Source organism: Tyto alba, unplaced genomic scaffold (genome assembly GCF_018691265.1).
Source record: "Tyto alba isolate M040663 unplaced genomic scaffold, T.alba_DEE_v4.0 Super-Scaffold_11, whole genome shotgun sequence".
Classification (NCBI taxonomy): Eukaryota; Metazoa; Chordata; class Aves; order Strigiformes; family Tytonidae; genus Tyto; species Tyto alba.
Window position 1 is genome coordinate 6,716,223 of NW_024881273.1, and position 17,160 is coordinate 6,733,382.

The window sequence follows — 17,160 nt, forward strand, 5'->3', positions numbered from 1 at the left end:
GAAGTTACATAACTACCCTTAGGGGAGGATGTTTGTGTGGGGACAGCAAGAACAGTGAACCACAGCATTCTGTCACCTTCCTTTTATTGTTTTAGTACCTCCATCCAGCCCCCTTGAGTACAGGGGAGGAATAGTAAGCATCTGCTTGCAAAGCCACATACCCCAGAGAAAATACTCCATTTCAGAAAACTAGTGGCAGGAGACTTCATACAAGTGTAGGATAAGGCAGAGCTCAAATCTTTTTCCTGCACAGCACCATTTAGTTAAGAAAATCCATGGGATCACTAAGGAATTTCTACTGTATCAAGTAGTGCAAAGATTTCTGGAAAGGTACAGCAAAAGTAGGCAGAAGATGCAGGTTACAAACAACTCCAAGAGCAGAGGATAGTTTATTAAACTGTCTTACAAGAGCTCTTCTTCCTCTCCCTTACTCCTAAGAATTACCGTAGGAAGCTTGGGTTTGAAGGCAACGTGAAGTGGAACAGCTTTTTACACTACACTGCTCTCCAATAGGAGATGAAACCTCTTCCCTATGCTCTAGTTCTCAGTAGGTGCTTCCACATACCATTTTTCCAGCAGTCTGTCACAACAGCTTGAGAGGCTAGGGAACTGCTAGCCACTCTTGAAACAATCCACTCTCTCGGCCTTGTCCTTGTGATTTCCCTTCTGGCTTTGTAAGTTAACTTACAAGAGAAAATACATGGTTTTGCAAGACATAAGTGATTAGTGCCAGCTTTCAAAGTAAAACATATGGTACCACCATGTCATGGGGCCTATCTGATGTCCGGTCTCATTTTAATAGAGCTACTCTAAGTCAGATCAAATGTCCTTGTGAAAGCTGCAAGATGCCTTTTTATTCTGACGCATCTTCAAAGCAGATCCAGTGCTCAGGTCCTTGCATAACAGGGTTGCTCATGTTACGCAAATACTAAACAGTTCTTAAAAAAAATATTTGCTGTAACAATGGAAAACAGTTAGTTTGCTATCCATAGCTACTTAAACACAGAAATTTAAACAGCCTTCATTCCTGATCTCCTAGATCAGGATCAATGCTTTCTACAGTTAACACTCCGGTTGTCCAACAGTTTCTACAGCAGCTCCCACTTCATACAAACACACAAACTCCTATGGCAACAGGCACAGATGAAAACTTAAAAAAATAAAAATAATCAAGATGAACAGAAATACATCTCACTTCAAGCAGCTTTATAATGCAGGAGTCTGGTTAAAGTGGAGATAGTAAAACAGGCAGCAAGACCGAGATGTGACAGTCATTTTACCTCTGCTCACATGACTGCATCGAAGGCACACCGATGACCTTTGAGCCAGTTCAGAAGCTGTCCTTTATCTGTGAAAGTTCAAGTCAGTTGTGCTTTGAATAAATACTTCTCTGTAGTTATACTTGAACTGCTGCATTATATACTAGAAATACAGAAAGTGTCCATGCACAGCCCTGAAGCACTTTGAGTATAGCCCTTGCCAGGTTAACTCGTGAATCACAGAAGTTGTAGGCATCACCAGCACACACAGATGGCAGGCACACTCCCACAGAGACACAGCATCCAGAGAGCTGACTGGCCAAACGAAGAATCAGAATGGAAGAAGGATAGAAAGCAAAACTTGCTTGTAGGAGTTCAGCATTCAAGGTTACTACTGCATAACTCCAACCAAGCCACTGTAATAACTGGGTAGGAGTCTCTGCTAGGACAAGCTCACTGCTTGAGTTCACAGATTCTAACAGGACTCTTCAAGCAACAATTCAGATGGTAGCTGAGCTAGTTATTAGTCATTCGCCTTGTTAGTCAGTTATGGTTGTCAATTTGTTCATTCTTAAAAACCCCTCCCTTAAACTTTAACAGAAAAAAAAAAAATAAAAATCCAGTGCTTAAGACAGAGACTAGCAACTGAATTTTGTAAGGCTTTGGGCTGACTCTTACTGGAGCACAGCACTGCTTATAACCAATGGGCTTTCTAGTGCCATCGGTAGCACACTCAGTACAACAACAGAAGCTGTACAGATCACAGCAACCCTGAGGTAATAAAAGTATAAAGGAAGAGATGGAATAAACGTGAGATATGTATGACAATCTTGCCACCTAGAAGAGATTCTGAGAAAGACACTCTTGCTAATTACACAACAGGAGCAGCAGTGAGAAAAAAATAATAGTATATTTCAGTTTTTCCTTTGTTTTACACAACACTCCCCTTAATGGTATCCATGCAGGCTTCCCTGCAGAACCATCACTAGTGTTAAAAAATCAGATCTTTAGTCTTCCTTTCTATCTGTACAAAATGCAGCTGGAATTGATTTTAATCCCCAAACTTGCTGCAGAAAGGACAGAAAGACTCCCTTCTGCCTTGGTCACCCCATCCTAGTTGCCCTCCCTCCTAAGAAGTTTTTAAAAATTAAAAGCCCTAATTAAGCATGATCAACTTGAGATTAGTTTTGTCATCTTCTTCCAAAAAGAAAAACCCAAACAAAAAGCAAAAACAAAAACACACAGTCAATGCCTCACCCACCCCAAAAACAATAGTTCCATTTAAAAAAATAAATAAATAGTGTGTATATTTCATGCTGAAAAAAAAAAAAAAAAGTCACAGAAAGGATTCATTTTTGGTTTTCCCTCCCCCGAACATGACACCAGGCATTTTCTCCCCCCTCCCCTGACGTAGACATGATGGTACATTCCAACCGGCAATGTGCATCTGTGTTGAAAATGAGTTTCTACTCCTGCACGGTCCCACATGCATCAGGGAGCATCCAGCTAGCTGCTAAAGCAGAGCAAAGGCTTTCAGGTTTTGGGTATGGTCCCTGCCTGTTCCTTTGGTCCGTCTGTTAAAAGGCTCCTTGCTGCTCCCAGGTCTCTGCTCTTGTCTGTCTCTGTTAAAACGTGCACTCTGGTCCCCACACTTCGAGTCACTGGAGCTTCGTACCCAGCTTGCGCTGTCTGTTTCTGCAACGGCAACACAGAGGGCAGGCTGAGAGAGGGGGCCCCAAGCCTATCGCAGGGCTCTGTGGCAAACCAGGGGCAAAAGATAGGAGGATTAAAGCAAGGCTCACTTAGCTCCACACAAAAAGAAAGCTGCCCCCCACCATACTCCACAGGGAGATCAGCCCTTCCTGCTCTTTACAGCCTGAGAACATCCACCATGTCTGAAGTGTGCATAAACTCACATGTGGATGTAAGACTATAAACAACTGCTTGCAAAACACTTGGGCTAGGGAGCCAAAATACCATTTAAATGAAACATTCTCTAATCTCACACTTCCCAACAGACTCACCTTCCAGACACAGTAGTTAACCCACAAGTTGGTACTTCTTTACTCTGCACTATTCTACCCACATATTCTACATATTTGAAAATAAATTAATAACTACATCTGACAAGTCAAACCAGCTACAGCTCCCCCACCCCCCAATAAAACTTACCTTGCCTCTGCTCTGGTGACTGTGTATTCAAACCACAGGATGTTAGGAATGAGGCTGGTATCTCGGATTAAAAAGAACTCTGAAATTGGCCTGGAAATGGACAAGGTGGTAGAAAGGGCGAAACAGTTAGACTTCTCCATCACAATTATGATTAAAAAAAAAAAAAAAAAAAAAAAAGCATAAAAACTGCTCCAGATTTAACATTATTGTTCTATCACCCTTCAGGCTGGAAAAAGGACTCCTTGTTAAATTTAATGAAAAAAGGTCTTCTTTTTTCCTTCCTTCTACTATGTTTCCAGACTATATTATATTTAAATGGCTTTGCAATTTTACTAGCTCATTAGACATTCATTAAGAAAGGTCTGTTCTGCTCCAAAAGCTTCTCCAGCACTCTGCCACACCTCACGACTTCAGTAGGGCTTAACAAACATAACAGTTGCTTAAAGTTCCTCTGCCTCCCACCCATATCAAGCATGGATGTATGATCCTTTGAATACACAGACACGAGAAAACATGGAGGAACAAGTAGGTTACACAACAGTCAGTATGCAAAGCTGGAAGAGAACCCAGGAATTTTCATTCCTAACATCTGTAACTTAGGGGTTCATGGAAGTTTGAGCAGCCTGTTTACAGTCAAGGCTTACGCAGCCACAACTGAAGTTTTAGAGACTAAAGTATCTTTACGTTTGTTTTGCTTCAGATGCAAGGTACAATTTTTACACCGAACGATTAGGAAAATTTTCTTTTGCCAGGTAATTGTACTACTCCTAAGTTACCAGCTCATTGCATGGGACTCATTTAACAAGCAAAACAGCAATCCCCTGAATGCAGACTCCACAGAATAAGACGACTTACCATGCAGCTATCCTTGGGAAGAGAGGAGTTAATATCTCTTGTGTGAAGGCAAACCAGGCTATGGCCATAATGCTTCCCGCCACACCTCCATATAGGACTTGGCTCCAGGTGTGGTAAAGCAAATAAACCCTGCAGTAGAAGAGAAGAGTCACCAGACAGGCTTTCAAACAAGAGAAGGCATGATTCAAAGGCTGATGTTTCACTGGACCCTCAGATGTTCTGAGCGAGTTATTCTCCAGATGTTAAAAGTAGATATCTCGCTTTCTTCATTAAAAAGCTGGCAAAAAAAAAAAAAAAAAAAGTGGGGAAAAACTGTCTTCCCTGCTACAGCAGTTTCAGCTTAGAGACCTTCTAGTTTGAGCTTAACTCAATAACCCTCCACATTCTTCTTCATATATCTTTGCATTAGCTGAGGAACTATTACTGTTAGTTCCAACAAGAGACTTCTCCAAAGACAGTATGAGGGCAAGTCCCCTCCTAGCCACCAAAGCTGGGGCTTAAAGGCTTTTAAGAACAGAGACAGCATTTTTGTTACGATTTTGCTGCTCTCAAATGTGACAGCATGCAGGCTGCCCTACCCCAGCGTGCTTACTGTGACTGCAGCCATTTACAAAGCTGTATTAAAGGTCTGTTAAGTTATCCGTGCACACAAGCTACATGAGTCACATTCAAAATTCTTTTCACTCATATATCATAAAGCCATTAAGATCATCTTATCTGACCCTTTGCCTAGCACAGGCCACTGGATTTCCTCAAATTAATTTTTATCTGAATTAGACCATATATCTCTCATGAAATTATCCTATCATAATTTAAAAAATAACCAGTAATAAGGAGTCAGCTCTAGTTAGTGTACAGTCAACTGTGCCAACAGGTAATTACTTTCCTGTGGAAAACATGGCCTTATTTCTAGCCTGAATTTGTCTGATTTCCAATTAGTGGAGCTCATTTTATATGTGTGCATATATATATATATTTTTTAATCTACTAAAGGGGAAAAAAAAATCATTATCAAAGTTTCATTTTTTTTTATTCATCTTAATACAACTAAATCTTGCAAGTCAAATGTCTGTAAGTGGTTTTGTTAACTAATGCTCAAGCAAAACAATCAGACTGATCAATTGTAGCAATCCACATGCTGCAGATACTGGTGTGCCAAGGCATGGTGCAATGCTTTCATGATTAGTACTGGAAAGAGGGCGAGGCAGTAAGGCTAGAGCATGGCAATGGAGCCAATGGGGAATTGGTAGAAGCTCAGCTGAACCTGGGTTTTATAAATGTTCCTGTGAAGCACCACACATGTAGCACCCTTGCTTATTTGAAGGGTCTCATGGCAACACAGCAGCTTCCGCAAAGCTCCGATTTGTACAACGCAGTCATCGAGAATTACATTAGAAATGCAGGATAAGGAATGACAGGTCTGCTGGCTGTTAAAGGCCACAGGACTGTATGAGAGCATAAGACAAACGATTGCTCCATACCTACTATATGAGACTAGCAAAGCCACTGCGACGAGGCAGATGGACAGCACATGTCGCCATAGTAAATCCAGAAACCTCGCATTGTTTGTTTGGTGCATTCTGAAAGAGATGGAGAGCCATTAGCACAGTGGCAGGGAGCTGAGCAGTCCTTATTTCTGTTCTTACTAGCTCTGAAACCCTAGGAAAGCTCTACTCCACTGGGGTCATGGGCAGCTCAATACCATCCCAGCAGCAATCTGTCCCCCTGGCAGCAGTTAAAGAGAAGCCAGAAATCCACACTTCTCTCTTTCTCTCCAACTGTTAACAGGGATTGCTGTGATGGAAGGCAGAATGCTCACCATTACTGCAACTGATGTGAAAGGCACATGCTGAACATATGCAACAGGGAGCCAAGATGTCAGAGTCCCTCCATCGTCCACAAAGCTAGGAGGAACTGTGAGTTTTGTCTTCCTCCACACATGGAGCCACAAGACAGAGCCATGCCCCAGCAAGAATTTCAGAAAAGCATAGCACAGCATGTAAAACCAGTACCTGGTAAGGGAGATGAACTAAAATGTCATGCAAGTGGGCAACAGGTATTATCTAAAAGATTGCAGACAACCCCACTGACAAAACTGAGTAGACACATGAGAAAGCAGCTCTTCTTTCCTCCTCCCTGTTCCTCCCCCCCCTCCTCGTCTTCCCTTACACTGGTGGATCATCACAGCTTAGAAAAAAGCAAATCAGGAGACCTGTACCCAGATAGGCATAGAAGAACCACCCATACCCTTCAGTTTTCAGCAGTGGCAACTACAGTCCTACACTCAGATTGAGATAGACATGCTTCATCCACTCTAGCCACAGTAAATTGTACAATTCCTCAGATTTAATTCCATCACTGAAGTGGCACACAGCAAGGGAGCCATCTAGCTCAGGTGTTTCAACATATTAACAGCCAAAACCTAACACTGAATTTTTACCTTAAATAAAGGAACAGAAAGGAATAAACAGAGAAAAACCACATGAACTGGGAGTGGCTGGACGGCATCCCATATTTTGTGGTCACTGTTGAATGGGCTTCTGGGAAGAGAAGAAGAAAAAGTATGGTCAAGGTCTACTCTGTACATAGCAGCTGGAATGCTCCAGATGTGAAGCCACACCACCCTGCTGAAGTATGTGCACATGAGATCACAGGACACATCTCTACTCAGGTGGCTCTGCCAGCCTTCTTACACCCAAACATCCAAAGCCAACATGAGGCAAAGGGGAAAATACCCTCTAACCCACCCCCAGTTAGCATTCCACTCAAAACTCAACCAACACCACGACAGCAGTGGGCCATACCATACCTTCGCAGGGCCGAGGCTCCCGGATTACATTTTTTATTAACCAGTTCACTCCCTCGTTGAATGCCAGCCCTCCCAAGAAAGAGATCTGTAAAGGCAAGACAACTGTGTCACCCTATCTAAATGATCTATCTACTTACCAGGCTCTCTCTGTTGACAAAACTCCAAACCATATGTTTCTAATTTTCTTTTTTGACTACTAGAGTTAAAACCAGTGACTTCAAATTCTCTACCTAAGAAAAGCATTTCTTTTTCAGCCCACTTTGCATATTTGGCAACACACTGTGTATATGCAGCTTTTCAGCAGATGATACACAAAGAGACAAAAATTACACTATCTAGTAATTCTGTTAACATACTTCTACCAGCTAGTGTAGAAAGTGACTTCTTGTAACAGGGCAGGTTTTAAGGGATTGTCTTTCCCTGACAACCAACAGGGGGAGTGCACACACTGTTATGTGGGAAAATAGCTTTAAAAAGGTGACTTTTTAAGCTTTCTGGCTTTTCCCTCTATGAATATTTTCATCTTGATGTCACTGTCCTCAGTTTAAAATGAAGTAACATTCTGAACTGAGCCAGAATGGCAGCATTTATTTTTACTCTTTAATTCCATAGTCCATACACCTTCCCTAAATTAGTTCTGCTCCTGTGATCAAATTCCCAGCTGGTGATGATACTCTGCCTCCTTAACTCTCAGTCCCATTCCAGATGATGAAGCAATTTTTTCACTCTATGTCCTGAGCTATGGGTCAGGCTGCTGCAAGCCAGCTAGCATCTCCATCTCAGTGGTGACTCCCCACATAAAGAACTGGGAATCAACCTCAACACTTGTCTCATTACCAACACTCAACAAGCCGCTGTATTCAAAAAACCCTATTAATTCGTGCAACAGTTACTCTAGCTTATTCTCTTTTAGGTCAACAAGAAACCTTTTGGTTCCCAAAACTTAACATCTGCCTCTCCTAGCTAGCATCAGCTTAATAACCTACAAGTCCAATTCCCAGGTCCCTTGAGCCATTGGTTCCCATGACACCACAGCTCTATATGAAAAATCTGCTGCCAAAATCCTTTCACTGGCCCCTATTTTATCTGTTTACTGAGGGCAAGTGTTACAAGAGGTTTATACCTCCTAAAGGGAATTTATCCATGACACTGATTCCAACTACCTGTCAGAGCAGACAGAAAGCATTATGACAAAAAAAGTCCCTTGTTAATCATTTGGACAGAAGCAACTATCTTCTGTCCCTGGTATTTGATTCACAGATGGGAAGCAGCCCTTACAGACAAATCCACTCCCTCGGGAATCCGTAGGTTTTATTTTGTAACCCCTTTCCTGCCACAGTAGTTCAAAGAAAGCACATCCTACTGAGTTACAGACACCATCTCCTGCATATGCTGCCCATCTTGCAGGAACCTATTAGTGCTATGATCCTACTGGATCTTGGGAGTGTTCCCACTTTGCAACAGCATTCTTTAGTTCATCAGACATCTCCCCTGATGTTTTTGGACAGATAATGCCCAAAACATACCACAGAGTAACAGAAAAGTCACCAAAGGCTAAGCAGTCTTAACTTGGTACAGGTGATAAGTGCCTCCTGCTGTTCTTTGACAGGAAGATCACCTCACCTAAGCTTGCTCTTTAAAGGGAGAAAAAGAAGTGTGAATACAGGAGCACTGGGTGACAAAGGAAAAGACTTTTGTCATAAGGAGAAGCTGAGAAGGGAGAGAAGGACTCACCGTGTGAAGCTCTCTCTTGAATATGATGAGTGTTACAAAGCCAACAATAATGAATATTGGACCAAGACTCAAATAAGCTAAAAGCTGACCAGAGAAATCACCTAGGGAAACAAACAAGAGAAATAAATCAGTTTGAACTCTACAGGTACTTGCCTGCCACCAGAGCATGGGTCAGTTGGTGCCCTGAATCAGTGAGAGCAGAGGGGCAAACCCAGCACTGCAGCAAGTCTCCATTTTGCAGACTGAGTGTTGCTGCTCCAGCCCAAGAGAAGCCAAGGCAAGGAAGACAGCAGTCCTTACATGCAGGTTCAAAAGCAGGGATGAGAGGAGTTTGGCATCATTCAGCAGAGATTACTGCCAGCCAATTTACAACAATGACCATGGGTGTGGGCCCAGAATCACTTTAATCCAACATAAGCACAGGCTCCTGCAAGAGAGGCAGTGTCTTTCCCTCCCCCTCATTCATACTGCCTCCCTGTGCCAGCAATTACCAGCAAACACTCTCCAAACATATCTTTTCCCACTCCTATACTAAAATGAGTTAGTTTTCAGCTGGATCAACTCCCTAATCTGTCTCACCATGTGTCTGCATGAACACTAGCATTAGCAAAATGGGGAGAAAATAAACAGCTAAACACAGCAGGAGATAAAGGGAAAAAGCGAAGACTGCTTTTTAACCAATAACCCACTTGTATCACACAGAAGTGACTTTGAGCCTCCACCCCAAGTAGCTAACAGTCTAGTTATCCCCCAGGGAGAATCGGGAAGCAGCAACGGGACCTCACAAGAGGTCATAAGGTATCTCAAAACCTTTATCCTGAACTATCACAGACACAGAAACAGGCAAACGACAATAAAGAACAGCTCTGTATTTTGATCTAAGTTTCTCTTGCCTCTGTTTCCTGAAAAAGGACACATACAAAAGTATTTGGAGAGAAGACGTCAGCATAAATTGAGGAAACACAGTATTACCAGATTAATTTTGCTCCAAGACCAGCAATTCACATCAGGAGAGCAAGAACTACCTACCAGAGAACCTTTAAAAACAGTAGTTACTGCAAAAATGCAGTATGAACTCAGTGAACAACTTAAGAGGCACAGTACTTTCTATATTGGTTCTCAGAGACTAGATCTTCTCCATCCTATCACTGAAAACAAAAGGATCAGCCTCCACATAAATTTATCCTTCCTCCCTCCTCTCAAAAGGAAACAGGATGCCTCTGCAAGGCTGAGCATTGGACTCATTCCTAGATCAATTCCACTGCAAGATACTGAGCCTCCCCAGCCCACGCACCCACATTTTAAAACAGCACTTGGCAAAACGGACTTTAACCTCAGCCTTTGAATACTGGAACTGATAAAAAAAAAAAAAAATGTTATTGCACTGCTACAAAGTTCAAGATGCTGATGTTATTGCCACACAGTTGTGATTACATCAGGTGCAGTGCACAGATGCCTCTTGAATTCCAGACTGGGTTAGATTTGAGATCCAGCAACATCATCAGCAAGTATTACTTGCAGGAATTTTAGTTTGCAAAACCAGTGAAATTAGGAAGATTTGGAGGAAAAAAACCCCAAGAATACTGAGGTTTTCACTGAAGTTAGGTTCTATTTTGGTTTTAACCTGGAAAGTGTTAGAAGACACTGAATTTGAAACTTTTCTTGCACCATATGGCAAGTTTGTTTTGCATCAGGTAGGTTCCAAATGCTCCCAAAGCAGAATGGCAATTTATTATGGTAATGCAAAGTGGATGTAAGTGACAATATCAGTTACCTGGCAATAGAAAAATCAAGCCCCTTATGGTTTTACATAAATCACACACTCTCAACAAAATGAATCCCATCGTAAATGATGAGGGAATTCATAAGACAAGCCATCAGATAATCAAACCTACCCCGAAAGCCTTAGGAATACTTTCCAATAGTCTCAATTCCAGTGTTACCAACTGAAGATAGCTCATCATCGAGGAATCACCATGTTTCAGACCATTCACTCTCTTAATGCATGGTACATAAAGGTTTAGCACTTCAAGACTAAATGCCGTAATTTTGTCAAGTAGAATCCAAACCAGATTATTTATCTTCTCAGGGGGGTTCTATTTCTTGTGCAGATGGTGGAAGAATACTTAAGTAGTCTCTTAATTCAAATAGCATCAGCAGTACCAAACTCAAGATCCTCCATTATGTTATCTGGTAACATACCCAATAAATTGAGACATGCAGGCTTCACTGGCACACAACCCACACTTGAAACTGAAGCGGAGAACAAGAAACCATCGCGCCCAGATGCTGCCTGTAGGCAGAGTACCAAGTCCTTTACTCAAACAATCTTAACATAATAGCTCCCCAAACATTTAAACTGTCCATTTAAAATAGAACAGAGATAGCATTAATAATATTTCATATTAATGTGGCTAACAGCAACCAAACCAAATCACATTTGGAAGCCACTTTTTGTAGGGGAGGCGGCAAATAAATAGCTGCGCACTAACTGAAGGCAGCGCTTTCGCTATGCCCTGGGAGCTACACCAGGAACTCACTAACGCCATCAGAAACATACTCGCTAGATTAGAGGTTCAGGACAGAGCTGAGCTAACTAAACCAGCCCCGAATTGATTGGAAATCCCCAGTGAAGAAGGTAAAGCAAGCTCGGAGAGAAAGGCCAGTGCTGATCACCGCACAGCACTCCTGGGGCCTCAGAGCGTGATTACTTGTGTCACTCCTATCTATTCTCACGCTCCAGTGCGCTCAGAGACTTATTCCCAGAGAAAGAGGACTTGCAGGAGAGCCGACAGTTTGAAGTCCAGTCAGATCTAGCAAGCAGGTCCACCCCCTACCTTTTTATAAAAATTATTTTTTCTTCATTTTAGTAAACTTGGGAATTTTAAAGCAATTCCTCCAACTAGTAAAAACAGGGACAAAACCTCTGGAAAAAATGCAAAAGCAGAATCTATTTAATATATAGCTTGGTTTTTGTTTTGTTTTAAGTTCTGCTTTTTTGAAGTCCAGCCTTCCCTGGACATCATTTGGGGCTCAAGAAGCAAAAATAAAGAATTCAACTACCTCATTTTTAGGCACCCAAGAGATAAATAGGTGAAACACTATACATAGCTCAGAAGCACACTATTTTTTTTTTAGCCTTCATTCAGCATCTACTTCTGCTCCAATTCAACATTTTACCCAGCATTCTTTCCGTGGAAACATCCAAGCTTTACCACATTAGCTTAACCTGTATATAATGTAAAAAATGTGAATCAACAGCAGACTAACCACATCCTACCACAAGATCTAGCTTTACCACCACCACCGCTTCCTATTGAAGCATCTATTTGTGGCACTGCTGCTGGTCATATATTCTTGACTAAACGCATGAGTGCAAGTTGCACAGACAACATGCAGTGTATGTGTGTCACAGGCATTTACACCAGTAAATATTCATGACGGATCATCATTTCCCCTACTTGCGCATATGCTGATACCACAAACTGCGGAACAGTAAAAATATCTTCAAGAGGCTTTACATTATGGCATAAAAGGCACATATCAGACATGAAATTCCTGCAGGAAGATTAAATGTAAAACCCCTCATTAAAGAAGCCAAACAACTGAGTGGTATCTGCTTCTTTCAAAAGATATTACTTAGCTACAAAATGAGCCCTGACTGGCGAGCTACCACCCTAAACAGAAATCACAGCAAGGGTTATCAGAACAAACATTCCTATGGGAGCAACACGTGCTGATACTGAATAGCAACAAGAACTGCTAAGCCAAAGTACATACACAGCACCAGCACCTTTGCTCCGATGCACCTTTGCTCCAATGAGTTGATTCTGCACGCTTGCCTCTCCAACTCTGCCTGAGTGTAGTGAACACCCTTCACAACTGAGAAAACAGGAAGATTCCCTGTCATTCTCCAGAGAAAGGGTTTGGCACGCCAGGTTCCTTTCCTTAAAGAATTTGTCTAATGTGAGGAGGTCCAAAAAGTCCCAGAGCTTTAAGAACCCCAGCTGCACTGCAGAGGAAGTTTTTTTTCTTTTCTCCAAATAATAATAAAAAACCCAAACAAACCTGGAACTCAATGTTTCTCCAGTGAAACTCACCCTACAGACAGGAAGTCCCTGAAGATGAGTTTTAAGTCTGCAACACAAAGTCATCCCATGCAAAGCACTGCATACGGGAAAAAACAACCCTAATTATACACACAACATGACAGGATTTAGTTTAGTTGTTATCGAATAAAAACCCTCAGGCTTAGTGTGAGCCAATACCTTCAGAGTAGTGTCCAGTGCTCTGCAGCAGGCAAAAAGGCAAGAAGTATGTTTTTAAGAGCAAAACAAAAGTTACTGTTACAGCACTACAAAAATTTACTATGCAATTCTGGTGTCACCATCTAAAAAGGGATAGTAAACACAGAAAGGCAAATAGGGGACAAAGATAACAAGTATGCAACAGCAGCCATTCAGATAATACCAAAAAACTTGGATTTTCAGCTGAAAAAGGGAAACAGATACACCAGTTCTGTAGTCATGAATGTTAGGACAGCAAACATTTGTTATCTCTCACTGAACATGAGTGATGAAATTACTGAGCAGTGGACTTAAAACCAGAAAACAACAACCACATTAAGTTACTAAGCTCAGTGCCAAGGATACTGTGAGATCCAAAGTCGAAATGGGTTGAAAGAGCAATTAGACATATCCAGAGTATAGATTTTATATATCCTCCAAAGGACTTAACAATCCTGACGCAATCACCAGCTGATTACTGGAAAGACATACAGAAGAAGGATTATTCCTGCCTACTTGCCAGCAACCTGACACTGTGCCAGATCATTCCTTGGTCCCACCAAAGTACAGCTGTTGATATGAAAAGCTCCAGGACCAAACATTTCTGAAAGCAGTATCAGAACAATATTTTTAAAAACCGTCCTCTTCAGCAGCACGCTTTAACACACTGTCAAGTAACACTGCCATTATTGGTTTCTTCTCCCTGTGTTTGATCTTGACATTTACTATGAGTAGTATTTCAGTTAGCTCTTCAAGATCCCATTACTCAGACCAGTTTGTAGTTGAGTACCACAGCATTCATCCGCTGTTTCTCATTTGATCTTGCTCAAAGTTGACATTGCAGAAAGCCCTGGAGAACTGAGGAGCCACACAAGCAGTAAGGATGGGTGTTTGGAGTTCTGCACTCTATCACTACTGATAAGGAAACATTAGATAAAGACAGGGAAGATGAGCACCGTCCTGGAAACACTTTGCCCTTTCACAATTACAAGCAGAAGCCCAAGAACAGGCTTCATCTGCCAGACAGAAATCAGCAGTGACTGCTTTTCACCCGGTCACAGTGAGAAGGACCATCATTCCTGGCAGATGAGAGCTGGAATGACAGCAGTTCTGTACTGGAAGTCTTTAAAGACATGAGATTTTAAGAGCCAGTTGCCACAGTGGTTCAGCACGCTGCACTCCAGGCCAGCAGCCTCCAGGATCAGCCAAGAGCAAAAGACAATGTCTGCCACACAACAGTGTATGACATGCCAAGACAGCTTAATAATTTATGTTGGTAAAAGCAGGATCTATTTCTCATTCTGACCCCTCTCCATCAGCACAAGGCTACATTACCTCCACTGTGCTGAGCATACTGCCAACATCACTATTTTATAAATATATATTATCTAGCAACTTTATGGACCTGTACTTAAGCTGTACACAGAATGTAAACAGCTTTCTATACAAAGTTAGAGCACTTTCCCTAAATCCGGGTAAAAGTATCAGACCTACCACCCCACTGCAACCCATTTTTCTAGACCAAAGTTAAGAAATTTCTGTACCTCCAGCTGTTTTAATGTTTTAGTCCTTTGCCTCCACTTTATAGGCTTCTTTAGTTACATGCTTTATCTAAGACAAACAGTGTTTATCCCCTCAATACATAACCCTAATGTCAGTGGTGATTTACCCACTCCACAAAATCATCTCCATTTGCCTGTATAAAAGCACTCAATGCAGAAAGAAAATAATCGCATTATGTCACATTCTTTAAGATCTGACAGATAACCCTTGTGCAGTAATTTCAACCACCTTCATTTCCCAAACCAATCCAACAAATAAGAGTGCAGGATGCTCTGTGTATACTGCCAGGTTCAGCTAAGGAGATAACATACAAAGATTAATATATCAGTACTACTGGAAAGATTATTCCCCTGTCTCCCCCAAACTGTCACATTAATATATTTGAGAAGGGGGATGGCAAAAGATCATACAGGGTGGAAGAAATGCCAATCTTTCACATAAAGTATCACAGAAAACCACAAAACAGCCATACTGGGGGGGTGGGCCAGGGGTCAAGAAATAATGTATTTCCAGCACCAGACCTTTTCAGTGTGATCACATTTCAAGTCTTATGGCTAAATGGGTACTTTCAACCCAGAGGATGCCTAAGCACTTTAGAAGCTTTAGGTATTGCACTACTGAGAGAAGCTTTTATCAGCAACTAAAATCCAGCTATTGAAATAGGACATACAGCAACACTTTATGGCAAGTTAGGGACTTGCTAGGAGAACTAGCAATATTGAAAAAAGCGTTAACACAAAATTTAGATTTTGACCAGACTATCAATACCTACACTCTAGCATGTCACACCCTGATTTTTCTATTACCTTTGATTACAACAACCAGCTTAAAAAAAAAAAAAAAAAAAAAGTTTTTCTATCTCACCCAAAAAGAGCACAGCACAAAGCACCTGAAGAGGAGCTCCTACAGACCACAGTTACTAATGAGACACTACTTAGACAGCCACTCTCTGAACACAGATCCATTTGCTCTTGCACACGGGGATTCATCCTACCACAGCGTGAGCCAGGCTGCCGGCACGCAGTGCCACAGGGACACAGCACAGGACCCCGCTGGATCACCGCACCGCCCCAGCTGGAACAGCCCATCCCGCACACTGGCACCCATCGCTTTTCACCACAGACTGTGCCCAAACCCACCTCACCAAGCACTGACCTACAGGAAGCCCTGCGCCTGTCACCCTCCAGCCCTTTCCCACAGCCCACCTCAGGGCTGTGGATGCCAGGAGGGCACGCCAAGGCCAGCTTGACACACCAAGTGAGACCTCCAGCATCAACCCGGACACCCGGCAGCAGGGCAGGGAGGGGGACACGCGGCCCCGCCATGCCACGGAGGGCTGGCGCAGGTAGGGAGCGGGCACACCCGCACCCTCAGGGCCCAGGGGATGCCGCACATGGCCAGGCGTGCCTGGGGGCTACGGGGGGGGGGGGGGGGCGGGCGAGGCGGCGGTGTGGCGAGGGGAGAGTGACAAGGGAGGGCTGGGCAGGCCAATCCCCAGGGCCCCACGGGGGCGGGACAGAGCCCCCCCCCCCCCCAAGCCCCTTCTCCGCCTGGGGCTCGGCAGCCCCTGGGGCAGGGCGCCTCGCCAGGGCGCATGCGCAGCGTTGAGTTTTCCACATACACCGCCACCCCCCCCCCCGCCGGCTCACAATCAAGCAGCGGGTCCTACCGCCCCCAGCGCGCACGCGCGCCTCGCCGCCTCCGGCCGGCCGCTCAATGGCTCACTATTTGGCAGCGGGCAGGCCGGCCCTGAGGGGAGCCGTGGGAGCGGCGGGCGGGGCCCGCCCAGCAACGGAGCGCGGCGGCCACCGGGGAGGCCGAGCGAGAGGCGGGGGGGGGGGGGGGTCCGAAACGGAGCGTTTACCTGCGGGATACTCGACGTGAGTGAGGGAGACCGGCCGCCACGGAGCAGGGAGCGAGCACTCTCCGACTGCGGCCATCTTACCCGGATACCGGGCCGGGCCACCACGGCCAATCGGAACGGGCTTTAGGGGCGGTGCGAGCGATGGGCGGGGGAGCGGGGAACGGCGGGCCAATGACGCTGCGCGGCAGGTGAGGCGCCGGCCAACCCACAGCGACCCAATTAAAAATGCAACCCGGGGAGCGGCAGAGCCAATAGCCGAGTACCGCCGATAGCCAATAGGAGGAGGACGCAGGTAGCGGGCAAGCCAATCGAAAGAAAGGCGGGCCTCGCTGCCCTCCGTCATTGGCGAACGGGGCGATGCAGATTAGCCAGTCATCGGCTCCCGTTGCCGCCAGCTCTGAGCCAATCGGTGGCGGCGCTGGGGTGGCTGGTTCGGGGGGCTGGGGAAGGGGCTTGAGGCCCCTCGGGCGTTAAAATGGCGGCTGCGGCCCGCCGCGGGCCCTGGGGGGGGGTTTCCCCTTCACCCCCTCACCCTCTCCCTGCAGCCGCCCCACGGGCGCTCCTGCCGCCGAGGGCAGGGTGCGGGGTCTGGAGAGGGAATGAGGACCCCCTGGACCC

At 44.3% G+C, this 17,160-nt stretch overlaps 1 protein-coding gene across 2 annotated transcripts; it reads right to left on the bottom strand.

The window, feature by feature from the left end:
- Nucleotides 1–828: 828 nt before the first annotated feature.
- Nucleotides 829–16,639, bottom strand: DOLPP1 (dolichyldiphosphatase 1). 2 transcript variants are annotated; one of them, XM_033011971.2, is made up of 8 exons: nucleotides 16,543–16,639; nucleotides 8,830–8,930; nucleotides 7,096–7,180; nucleotides 6,727–6,826; nucleotides 5,768–5,866; nucleotides 4,287–4,415; nucleotides 3,432–3,521; nucleotides 829–2,954 (listed from the first exon to the last, which is right to left on the bottom strand). In XM_033011971.2, exons 1-8 carry the CDS (start codon nucleotides 16,616–16,618, stop codon nucleotides 2,918–2,920), a joined length of 717 nt encoding a protein of 238 aa, XP_032867862.1. In that variant the 5' UTR covers nucleotides 16,619–16,639; the 3' UTR covers nucleotides 829–2,917. The 2 variants fall into 2 exon arrangements, with proteins under 2 accessions (XP_032867862.1, XP_032867863.1); XM_033011972.2 differs by lacking the exon at nucleotides 5,768–5,866 and having other exon boundaries at nucleotides 16,543–16,633.
- Nucleotides 16,640–17,160: the final 521 nt, after the last annotated feature.

Coding starts and splice junctions, on each gene's coding strand:
- DOLPP1 (XM_033011971.2), bottom strand. CDS start 16,618: ATGGCCGCAGTCGGAGAGTGCTCGCTCCCTGCTCCGTGGCGGCCGGTC. Junction 6,827..7,095: donor GGAGCCTCGGCCCTGCGAAG/GTATGGTATGGC, acceptor TTCTCTTCCCAG/AAGCCCATTCAACAGTGACC. Junction 5,867..6,726: donor TTTCTGTTCCTTTATTTAAG/GTAAAAATTCAG, acceptor CATCTCTTTCAG/AATGCACCAAACAAACAATG.